The following is a 12937-nucleotide window of genomic DNA, read 5'->3' on the forward strand; positions in this document are numbered from 1 at the left end:
ATATATATGGGGCTTGTAACAAATTTGGGAGCGCTGACCCACAGTCCGGCCAAGGAACATATTGATGGCATACTGATCTTCGCTGACCATACTTTACATCTTGTTGCAGGCAGCACCATCACCATTTCTGTGTATGTCCTGTATCACTGACAGGACAGACTTGCCAGAGGTGGCAGCATGGTGGTAAACAGTCACGTGGGACTTTCCCTGGGAGACATCAACATCGACTCCGGGCCCCATGAAGTCTCATGGTACCAGGCCAAACATGGTCAAGTAAAACTCTTTTTGATTATCACCAATCCAATACCCTCACACTTCCTACCCCCTCAGCTGATCATTTTGTACTACTCAATGCTGAACATTACTTGGAAGATGCACTGAGGCTGGAAAGGGCGCATAATTGACTCTGCGTTGGGGAATTCAATGTTCAACACCAATAATGTCTCTGTAGCACCGATATTGACCGGACTGGCCGAGTGCAAAAGGATATAATTGCTCTAATGGGTCTGCAGCAGATGCTGAGGGAATTATTTTACTTCGCCCTTACCAACATATGTCTCCCAGCTGCATCTGTGCATGACAGGTTTAGCAGTAGAAAACACTGCACAGTCCTTCACATCCAGTTGTGAATGGTACTAGACTATAAAATAACTATCTGAAGGAGGCACCACAAGTATCCCCATCCTCGATGATGGGAGAAACCAGCACATCAGAGTTAAAGACAATACTGAAGAATTTGCAACCATCCTCAGCCAGAATTGTGCTCCAGAACCTGCCCCACCCCTAGTCAACTACTTCCATATTGCTACACTGTGGCATCTACCCGGCTACATGTAAGAGCAAGAGGCGAGTTGGTTGAAACATAACTGATACTTTCGGGGCACGAGAGGCCGAGCGGCCTAATCATGCTCCTATTTTGTATGTTCGTAAGTTCATAAATCACATTGGATGCACGTGGGGAGAAAGGCTAGATTATGTCCTTTGTTTCTGTGTGACTTCTTTTTATTGTGTCTACGGACAGTCTGTGCATGGCTCAGGCAGATCTGGACACATCTTTGCGCCTGTTGTTGAATTTGGCAAGATCTGTAAAAATGTAGGGTTCCTCTAGTGATTGGTATGGCAGGAGATGTTGCACAGTCTGTGGCTCAGTTCCACATTCACAAGTTGTCGAGCTGGTTGTATATCCCCATTTGCCTTTGAACGACCCACGCCAGTCCTAAGCCAATTAAGGCACTTCCAGGTTGCCTAGTTGCAGTTAGCTTCTGGGGGAATGCTTTCATCCTGTACAATTTCCATCGCTGTGTGTTGTTCGAGACTGGAGAGCCGATGTTTCCACAAGGCGATGCAGGCTTCAGATCAGATTTATGTTAATGGAACAATACTGTTCATGAAGCTCTTCCTTGACTTTAGGCAGCTGGGTGTAGGTGTATGGCCGTGTAGAGGGTGCCTCTCTTCTGATGTTTGACAAAGTCGCTCTTTCTTGCTGGCTACCACTCTTCGTATATGAGTGGGGGCGATACCGGCCAGGATATATAGGCTGTTGGTGTTTGTTGGTTTTAAACAACCTGTGATACGTCGGCAGATTGCATTCAGAACGGCATCCATCTTCTTAGCATGAGTAGATCTTTCCCATGCAGGGCAGGTGTATTTAGCGGTAGAATAGCAAAGAGCAAGTGCACTGGTTCGCAATGTTTTCGAGCTTGCTCCTCATCTTGTGTAAGTGAGCTTATTCCGGATGTTGCTTCGTGCGCTCACTTTTGCCTTTGTCTTTTTGATGTGATCCTTGAAGGTGAGGCATCTGTCAAGGTGACTCCTAAGTAGATAGGGTGCTCGAAATGTGTCAGTGTTGCTCCACATCAGGTTACTTTAAGCTGGCGTTTGGCTTCACGGTTTCTGAGGTGGAATGCACAAACTTGCATCTTTGAAGGGTTTACACGAAAGTGGTTTTCTTCATAGTAGGATGTTCGTCCCTCCAAGGCCTCAGATAGCGATTTTTCCACGGTCTTAAAACAGTGCTTTGGGCAGTGACACATAAATCATTTCCATATATGAAACGGCATGTGGCACCGTCTATAGTTTGGTCATTCGTGTAGAGGTTGTACAGCAGTGGTGCAAGCACGCTTCCCTGAGGGAGAATATTCTTCTGAATATGCAATCTGCTTCGCTTCCCACCGAGTTCAACATAGAACCGGCGATTCTGAAGCATGCTTTCTAACAGCTTGGCTAAGGGAATATCTTTTGTCATCTCTAGGATCTTACAGAGGAGACGTCTATGGTTCACTGTATCGTATGTGCTGACAGGTCTACAAAAACAGCACCTGTTACCAGCCCTTGCTCAAAACCATCTTCGATATGCTGTGTGAGGTTGAGCAGTTGGCTCGTTGTTGATTTGCCGGGGCGGAAACCTGCTTGCTTTGGAATGATCTTCTCATCTACAGTTGGTGCTATCCTTTTGAGTATCAGGCTTTCAAACAGCTTATTGGTGTGGCAAAACAATGAAATTTACCAAGAATTCTTAGGATCTGATGGATCTTTAAAGGGCTTTAATTGTGCTATTACATGTGTCTTCTGTCAAATATTAGGTAGCTTTTGTGTTTGCCAGGCAGTGGTTAAACAATTGTAGAAGCCAATTCTCTGCTTGCTGTCCAAAATGCTTTATCTGCTCCGTTGCTATGTTGTCAAGAGCAATTGCTTTCCCCTGTTGTAGACTAGATATACCATTTTACAGCGTGGTGAATGGTTTAATTGTGGTGAATGGTCCAGTGAAGCCAGGGTCATTGCTATATTTCTTCCTATCTAGTTGTGCTTTTGGTTGTTTCTTGTCGATTTTTCCATTTAGGAGCAACTGGTGTGCAACTTGGTTTGCAGTCACATTTGGATGTTGGGCAGCTTTCTTGGGATTGCCTCCAAGTTTGTATATGAGAGACCATGCCTTCTTGCTGTTTTTTCTAAGAACTGTTGTCTCTAGAAAGGTGACCCAGATGGTTTGACGCTCTTGAGAGATACTCAATATCACCCTCTCACCGGTAGGTATTGTTTCCTCTGAGAAGGGGTCAGATTCAAACATTGAGGCATACTCTCAGTAGAGTTCAGCATTCTCCTTGGTGAGACCAGCGATGTAGTGTGCTCTACAACCTCGGAGGATATTCCTTCTGGTCGCTTTCTGAACAGCTTTTGCAAACAGGTTGTAGTGCTCAGGTAATTGTTTAATGCGTCAACCCTACAGTCAAGTGTTCGTATGAACCTGTTCCAATTGGCCTTCTTGAAGTTGAAGCGCCTTTTGAATTGCACGACTGTTGATAATACTGCTGCATTTACCTCGATACCAATAGGCCGGTGTTGTGTCTCTGGTTTTGTGTCTGTGACAAGCTTCTTGCAGAGGTCAGAATGTCGTTGCTGACAATGGCAAGATCTGTGTTATAACTACACTTTCAGTGGGCAGTGTGGAAAGAGGCTGGTACTTTTGGATCGAGAATAAGACTAAGTTGGTTAGCGTCCATCACTTTTTCGACTGCTTCTCTATCCCTGTTAGACTCCTTGTACCCCCATTGGGTACTGTAGCTATTAAAGTCTCCAATGATGATCTGTGGTTTACTGTGCAGGTTGGGTACAGAGTTTGAGAAGCTGGTATCTGTGCCAGGTGGCTTGTACACTGAGGTCACTGCTACTTTGCTCAGCTCTACAGTTGGAAGTTCGATGCTGTCCTCCTCTGTTTTCGAAGTGGCTTCTACAACTGAACCAGCTCTAACAAATACAGCACTGCCATATTGTTGATGAGGTCTTTCAATAATCAGGAACATTCCTGTTATTTTTGGGCGGTTGTTCTCACTTCCTCTATGTGCCTCCTGCAGGCAGAAGATTTCACACTGCACCTCAATGCATAATGTAGCGAGGATGTTTTGTTTAGCTACAGAGAACCCTTCAACGTAAGCAGATATAACAGTCAATGCCAGTCTTGAAAAACACCCGTGTTTCTGACATCGACAACTTCCGTCTTCAGGCATAATGCTGTTACTTGATCAAATCAGCGGTACAGGAATGTTGTATACATGACTTTTGTACGTGGAGGTGGTGGAATTGGTTGGAACAGGGCTGCGACTTGAACGCTTCTATCTTGGCCCCCAAGGTGTCATATACCCCTCCTTGGTATGTGACGTTAATTATTGATTCACTTTATCAAAGACTAAATGTTTATCTCAGTTAGGTGACTAATTTCAGGCAAGCATATTAACTTGAGGGGCTGTTAGACAGTAACTTGTAGGTCTTGTGTACCCCAGAGGAGCTCCATTGTGTTTGGATTTCATTTGACTTATGCAAAATGGTCTTTCTTTTTGGTCATGTAGTTTGCATTGACACAGCAAAGATCCATAACACGATTTAATTTTTTTTTACGGATGTCTGTTACACTCTAAGGCTGAGGTGTCTCAGCCTGCAACACTCCTGGGTCCTTCAGTCAATTTGCCCCTAGGCTTCTGCTGCCGGTTGACCTGGCTCCTCCATCTCGTCCCAGATTGCTCCTCTGAACCCTCTTAAGAGGATGGGCATGAACCACCAGGCCCTTTTCTGATAAGTCCTGTTCTCTCCAGAAATCTAGTTTTTGTGCAGCGAGGGGGCATTCAACTGTCCGCTGTGAACGCAACGTGCTGAACGGAACCTTCTTATCTAACTAATCTGGACCGGTGCAAAATAATCTGAAGTATACTCAGTTGGGCCTGTCTCCACTGGACGTCAGTGTGAAGCTGGCAAAACCAGACACAACCATGCTGAACAAGATTTTTGCCCACTAAAGGCAGTGCAACCATACAATTCAATAGAGTCAGGCATCGCACGTTCACACTGAATGGAACTAAATTGGACTAACACGCTGAAGGCTAGAGTTCAAAGCCTAACATATGCAGCTGGAATATAACCTTCTCGATCTCGTTATTTCTACACTGAATGTTGCCATGCCAAATGCAATAGTACGAGAAACAAAATACTGGAAACTTAAATTAGGCCAGGTAGCTTCTGTGGACAGAAGCAGATTTGACGTTTCAGTTCCATTATTGATTATCAGAGATTCAAAAAATGAGAAACTTAACAGGTTTAAATGAATTATTTAGGCAATCAAAGAATGGGAGTGGTGAGGGAATATCATAAGTGGAAGTTGTGTGATGTAGTGGAAGGCAGGGGAGATTAATAACAAAGTGGATAATGGTACAAAAAAAGCTAAAGGACGTGGAAATATGGACCAACTATGGCTGGACTACTTCATTTCCATTGGAACAGCATATTAGCCGATCACTTCTTACAAATGAATTCCAAACCAGGAAATCCAATTAAAACCAGTTTTCTAGAATTATCTTAAATTTACCTTGGCTAGGCATTTCTCAAAACTGCAGGCTTTTCGTGGCTTAGAGTTTATCACATTGTTAAAGAGGATCCTATCCACTTAAGCCATGGTTTTCTGGACCTCGATCTGTGCAGGCTGAATGTTACAGTGCTAAAGTGAAACTACGTGCACTGAATGCAATCGCTGCATGCTAGTCTTGGTAGGGCAAGCTGAAATCGTATTGAACCAATTTGAAATATTTAACATTGTAAGTAGATTAACTGCAATATTCCAGTCCACCTGAAGTGTCACCAAACTGAACGGGATTAGTCCACAATGACTTTAAACTTGCTGAACTTGCTCGAAGATTGTTGGTGCTGAGCTGGACATTTCTGCCGTGACTATAAACTCCCTGTTCTGAAAACTATTTGCCCTAATTGAATGTAAATTGGAACTGTCCATACTGATTTTAAGCATGCTGAAATAGACCTGCTCCTTACTGCTTGAAAACCTGCTGGGATGAAGCATTACATAGTTAATGTATCCGCAAATATTTGAGCTTGCAAACACCAAATCCATGTATGCCGAAGTTAGCCAGCTTACAATGAACTTTAACAGGGTGATGAAGACCTGAATGCAACAAGGTTGAAAGAGTTATCGTCATAACAAATTTACACGTGCTGAAGTGAACGTGATCACTAGGAACTGGGGCTGTGCACATTGAATATATCAGCACTGACCTGGAAACGACCAGAGTCAAAGAGATAATGAAGAACTGGTCAGTGAACGCCGAAAATGATGGTAATTAAATGGATCTGCCCATAATGAGTCCAGAAACAGTTGTGCTACAGTGTATGCAAAGTCATAGAGAAGTTTGGAACCACGTTGTGTTGATCCATGGTCACACAGACTGAATATTGACAAGCAGGGAGAATTTGGCTGCGTTTTCCATTAGGTAAAGGGTACTGCTCGTCAGTTATATCTTCTGCTGAAACAACTTTCCTTTCTTTTTCGTTTCATCGGTTGCTGGCATCGCTAGCAAGGCCAGAATTTGTTGTTCATTCCTAATTGTCCTTGATACTTTTGCCTTTCTCGTAAAATAAGCGGACAATCAAGAATTAACCACAGTGTTGTGGGTCAAGAGTCGCATGTAGGCTAAGGGTGACGGGTTTTGTTCCCTCAAGGGAAGTGATTAGCGAACCAGGTAGGATTTTACAGCAATCGGTCATGGATCTAATGTTGCCAGTACCTGTGAGTAGCTTTCAATGCCAGGTATTATTAATTCAATTCGAATTTTGACATATATCATCAGGGTTATGTTTCCCAAATCGACAGGGTACTGGCCCGGGCCTCTGCATTACTGGTGCAGGAACATTTTCTTAACCCACTCTCTTACCCTCAGCTTTGAGGGGGTTCAGGACCCGAGTTCCTCCTGCTTAACGCCCAATTTCACTATTGCAGCGCCCATTTGGATTTTTGTTACATTTTAGAAAATCAATATGTCACCAGAATTGCGCTGCCGTCCAGGAGAATTTCAATTAGAGCCGTGTAAGATCCCTTGAAAAAAACATGCAGTTCCATCAAAGAATAAACAAGGGTTCGACAGCAGCAGCAAAAAATCTGTTTGTTTACTTTAGCGTAATAAATGTTAAAAAAATGCAAATCATGTCATCATCTCCCTGGAGCCTGACAATGAATATAAATTTGACAATCTTTGTGTGAATACTGGACGCATTGAGAGATTCAGTCAGAAATGCACGGATCACCAAAAGGGCTGTTGTTTTCTATTTACTACCCTGTCCTTGCAGCTCTCGGGGTTCCAGGTGAAGTATTGTACTTGGGTTTTAGTCACAGGCATCATTGGTTAACGTGTATTACTGCTGTTATTTACCAGTGGCGCTACCTCTCCTTATCTCATCTCCTCAGCAGGATATATCATCTCCTTGAACTGGAGATTTTCTCCATTTGAATTACTGCAAATTGCCCTCTTTTCCAATATTGATTTTCCAGCTTGTTTCATCAGCATGAAATCTCTGTTTTAACGATATTAATTCTTGCCTTTACTAACATAAGTTGGCGTCATTTATGTTGTAATCTCTCAACTTTAACTGCGACGTTTATTCCCTTTACCATTATAGATTTTTTTTGCACTCAATAGTGTATTTTCCCCTACTAAATACGACATTTACCCCATTTATTCCTTCTCGGGATGCGACCGTGGCTGAAGAGGCCAGCATTTATTGCCCATACGTTATTGCCCTTGACAAGGTGCTGGTGAGCTGCCTTCTTGAACTGCTACCGTCCGTGTGGTGTATGTTCACCCGCAATGCTGTTTGGGATGGAGTTGCAGGATTTTGGCCTAGTGACAGTGAAGGAACGCCGAAATAGTTGCAAGTCAGAGCGGTGAGTGGCTTGGGGTTGGGGGCTTGGATTCTAGGTGGTGGTATTCCATATATCTGTTGCCATTGCCCTTTGAATTTGCACTGTGGGTTTGGAAGGTGCTGTCTAGCGAGGTTTGGTGAGCTCCTGCAGTGCATCATGTAGGTGGTGCACACACTGCTGCAAATTTGTGTCGTTGGTGGAGGGAGTGCATGTGAGTGCACTTGGTACCAAACAAGTGGGCTGCTTTGTCCTGGATGGTTTCAAGGTTCTTGAGTGCGTTGGAACTACACTCATCCAAGCAAGTGGAGAATATTCCATCAAAATCCGGACTTATGCCTTGTAGGTTGTGGACAGGCTTTGCACACGTCACTAGCCACAGGATTCTTAGCATCTGATCTTTCTACAAACTGTATTAATATGACTGCTCCAGGTCAATTTCTGATCAATGTAATCCCACAGGATGCCTATAGCATAAGCAGCTCGTTCATTCAGTTATTTATTGGCACTGTTACTTTTAGTGAAATATCACATTGCTAGCGTTTTAAATGTAGCTTTAACGTGCAACTTTCACTGCTTCTGTTGCTGAACCATCACACCGTCACCATAGTATATAAATGCCAATGTGCTGTTCAGGCTATGACGTTTGTTTAATAATGAAAGTGTTATCTCGGTCAGAATTTAGATCCTTTATGTTTTTTAACATTGTTAAAATGGGGGTTCCACACTGTTATGATATAAATGCAGCTTTATTAAATCCAAATATTGTTATCATGGATGAAGTAATCCAATGTTACCACTGCGTGAATGTGTGAATGATACTATGGATGTGGTATTGCTGTTCTATAGTGTTATTGATGCTGATGGTGACAGAATGTTTTCTAGAAAATATTCATTGTTAACTGAGCACTCAATAATACAACAGTTGCCGACTGGAAATCATTAATTGATTCGTTAAAATGATTAATTATCGAAATGCTTAAAGAAATATGCTCAATGTAACAGGGAATTGTTTATGAATGCATTTTCCCCAAATTATAAGTGCACCCAAAACCTTCATGCATGGAGTATTCTAAAGAATAACAAACATTTGAGTGTAGACATTTCTTGTCATCTCTGTCCCACATGACCTTCCCGTTATTTTGAATCTTTGCCCTGTAGTTCAGATTCCTCAGATATTGGAAACAGCCTATCAGTGACTACTATCTGAAGGCCCTTCGGGGCCTTGCATGCTTCAATGAGACAACCCTCATTCCACTGAAATCCAGAGAACATCGGTCCAGCCAGCCTCTCATCAGAGAAGAGCGTATCACCTTAGGGGTCAATCAAGTGAACCTTTGCTATATTGCCTCCAATAAAAAATGTATCCTTCCTTAAATATGGCGACAAGAGCACACACAACGTTCCAGCTGTGGTGCCTCAAAGCGTCCTATAATTGTGCGAAGGCGTATTTATTCTTGTACTCCACTACTCTTGAAATAAAGGCCAACTTTAAGTTTGCCTTCCAATTACCTTGCTAGATGCTAACTTTCAAACTTGCCGGTATAAGGGCACCCAAGTTTTTCTGAACATCAACATGTAGCAACCTCCACCCCTTAAAGCAATTCTACTTTTCTATTCCTAAAACCCAGGTGAGTAACCTCAAACCTCGCCGCTTTCTACTCGTTCTGCCACATTGTTTTCCATTCAGTGAGCTTAGCTAAATCTCCAAAACTCAGCCTCTCTGTTTCCTTCTTAAAACTTAACTTTCTACTAGCCTAGTGTCGTCTGTATACTTACATCTATCGAGCTCTGTCTCTTCGTCTAAGTCATCAGTACAGATTGCGAATAATCGAGGAACAAACATTGTGCCTTGCATCAACCCATTTGACACAAACTGTTAATTTGACAATATCTTAGTTATGACAATTCTCTCAGCTTTTATGAATATCAATGTTATACTTGCTAACTTACAATCACCTGGGACTGATCGAGAACCTAGGGAAGTTTCAAAATTAATAGGCAGCCCAATCCACTTTCTCTGCACCTATCTGTTCTAGAGCACAAGGATAGAGAAAACCGGGTGCTCGTGGTCTGTCGGGTTTTAATGCATTGAGTTTCTCGAATAATTTTTATCAGTTGATAATAATTTTCTTAATTTCCCCATTTTACTTATCTTCCAAGAATGCCAAATTTGTCACCTGCAGTGAAGGCAGTCATTAAATAATTGATCAATGCTCATGCTATTTCCTTTATTCTCCATAATAATTCCTACTGCCCGTTTTTTTCGACGGGATCAACGTTTGTTTCAGTTACTCTGCTCACTTTTATATAAATGTAAAAACTCTCTCAATCTTATTTTTTTGCATTCCTGGCCAGTTAACTCTTTTCACCTCATCTTAGCCTTTTTATCAACTTATTGCTTTTCATTTGCTGATATCAGACACGCTTCTAATCTTTAGACTTGCGACAACTCTTTGCGACATTATAAGTTTTTCCTCAGATCACACATTATCCTTAATTTAGAGACTAAGACACAGGTGCATATTTCACGCTAAGTTGTTATTTCTTAATGGATTTTATTCTTGCTGAACATTCTGAATTGCTTCATGAAATGTCTCCACATGTTTATTTAATGTCATACTTTTGATTCTATTTATCCATTCAGCTTGAGCCAGTTCACCCCTCAAACGAAATAATTTTCAAGATTTAAATTAAACCTTGTGGTGTTGCAATTAGAGAATGTCACTTTCAAACTTGACATGTAATTCACTTGTGTTATACTGACAAATTCTTTGCGAATCTTCTGCTATATGAGAACAAATTAACTCTGCCGCTTTACACAATTCGGGATCTAATAAAGCTTTATTATTCGGGGGTTGTTTGCACGAAATATTGATGCAGGAAACTGTCACGATAATATTCTGAGAAATTATCTTAAAGAACAACCTTGCCAAATCGATTGTTCCATTCAATATCAAGGCTAAATTTCCTCACAATTACTTCATATCCATTGATAAAATTTTATCTAACACAAAGTAAAAGTCCGGCTTATGGTCGCAACTCATTAGTGCTTTCTAACTTTTTCCATACTGATTTTAGTTCATTTTCATCTGAACAAAGCTTCTTCTTCGCTACTGTGGTATGTCATTCTTTGCTAACAGGGTTACCCCTCCTTCTTTGCCATTCTGTCCGATGTTTTAAAGTGTACACTTACATATTAATTCCTCAACATTGTTCAACATGAAACATACTTCCAGGATGTCGAATAGATCAGAACCATGTATCTCTCTCTGCCACGAATCCATCAATTCTATTTTGTATGCTTTGCCTATTCAGTTTAAGAGGCTTTAAATGCATGTTCCACTGCTTCCCTGCATGGGCCTCGCTCAGATAAACACGGAAATCCCAGCTTTCTATCGGGAGGAGGGTGTGGTGGTATCAGTGCAGCCTTGAAAAAAAAATCTGTTCCACTAAGTCAGAAAATGCTAATTGTTCAATCTTTCCTTTCTGTTCGAAAATATGTTGTGCAAGTTGACGCCGAATTTTGTAACAATGAGCAATTTTACACTAGTTTATTGGATATGTGCAGTTTAGATCTTCATTTATAACCCATTTTCAAATTAGCTGCCACAACCTTTGTTGGTTCGCGGCTCAGTAACCCTTAAATATAGTTTGCATGTATTTGCTGACGTGGTATTTATTCTTGTTTATTTGATTTATAGTATGTTCCTGTGTTGGTTTCGACATGTTTTCGAGGTTTTATTCTTATCCTTTACGTTTCATTTTTTACACCACGTTCTGGTGTGTCTGACCTGTCCTATTTTGAAACAAAATATTTATTTTAAACACAAGAACAAGTACCCTCAGATTAAAGGTTAGGTTTCTTTTCCCGTAACAAAGCTGGAAAATGTTAACAGCACATGTCAATTCAAGTGATTTTTCAGGGCGTTGGCACAGGCAATTTTTTTTCTTTTCACTCTCGCCCAGACTAATAATCATTTTTTTCCCCCAAGTCACTTTGTCCCCCTCTGTTACAGCTAACTTAACAGTAATTGCGATCTTATGTCGAGGAAGATGTGGCCTCTCCAGATGCATCACCTGCTACCTGGTGTCTATGGCGGTGACTGATCTCCTGCTCATTATCAGCACTGTGATATTGAACCGGATTGCTGGTATCTATTTCCCATTGAGTTTCCTGTCCATCACGCCAGTATGCAGTTTTCGTTCTGTTGTAACCTATGCAGCTATTGACAGTTCCGCTTGGTTAACGGTGGCTTTCACCTTTGATAGATTTGTGGCCATTTGCTGCCACCAGTTAAAGATCAAATATTGCACTGAGAGAACAGCGGCCCGGGTCATAATGATTGTTTGCGCCCTGAGTTGCATCAAAAATACTTTCCTGTATTTTACACATGAACCGTTGACCATAATTAACAATGTACCTTGGTTCTGCGGCATAAAATCAACATTCTATACCTCAGCTGGATGGGTTGCATTTGACTGGATTCATTGTATTTTAACCCCTTGCCTTCCTTTCATTCTGATTTTACTGCTGAATGCTCTGACCGTCAAATTTATTCTATTGGCCAGTAGAGCCCGAAAGAGGCTTCGGACCCCGAGCAATGGAGGGGACCAGAGTGACCCAGAGTTGGAAAACCGGCAAAAGTCCATTGTTTTACTCTTCGCCATTTCAGGCAGTTTCATCATTTTATATTTATTGTTTTTTATAACCATCCTCTACGTCCGAGTTGCAAATGTCACTTATTTCTCAGGGTCAAATTACAGTGAGTCTACTTTCATTCTCGAGGAAAATGGTTATATGCTTCAGCTCTTGAGTTGTTGCATCAACCCGTTCATTTATGCAGGGCCTCAGAAAAAATTCAGGGAGGAGTTAAAGAATGGGGCGAAGTATCCACTGCGTCTAATTCTTAAATTAGTTAAACAATGAATATAGTTAGATAAAAATTAATCTAACTTTGTAGTTGACCATAGATCTTCGTTCTATCCATGTCACACATGGACTTCCCTCCCAGCTGCATCTTTTCTCATTTTGTGATCCTGACAAAATTTGAGTCTCAGAATATTTAATAAACGCCATTTAATGCTTTTGCCAGTTGTCAGTTAGTTTCTAGGTGTCTTGCCTGTTAGTCTCAGGCCTGGTGCATTCCTCTGAATCCCCAATTACCACTGAGCATCTCTGCTTTAATGTGGGAGACTGGCTATCGACCTCTGACTGTCAGTGGATGCCAAAGTTTAGCTGTTTAA

The 12937-nt window shown here is 41.7% G+C and overlaps 1 protein-coding gene across 1 annotated transcript; it reads left to right on the forward strand.

The window, feature by feature from the left end:
- The first annotated feature begins 11786 nt into the window (after positions 1–11786).
- On the forward strand, positions 11787–12620 carry LOC121293388 (probable G-protein coupled receptor 139). The gene has a single exon (XM_041216421.1). It carries the CDS (start codon positions 11787–11789, stop codon positions 12618–12620), a length of 834 nt encoding a protein of 277 aa, XP_041072355.1.
- Positions 12621–12937: the final 317 nt, after the last annotated feature.

This window comes from Carcharodon carcharias, chromosome 21, assembly GCF_017639515.1.
Source record: "Carcharodon carcharias isolate sCarCar2 chromosome 21, sCarCar2.pri, whole genome shotgun sequence".
In the NCBI taxonomy this organism is placed as follows: Eukaryota; Metazoa; Chordata; class Chondrichthyes; order Lamniformes; family Lamnidae; genus Carcharodon; species Carcharodon carcharias.

What these genes read in the sequence shown, in the direction of transcription:
- LOC121293388 (XM_041216421.1), top strand. Translation starts at nt 11,787, where the DNA reads ATGGCGGTGACTGATCTCCTGCTCATTATCAGCACTGTGATATTGAAC.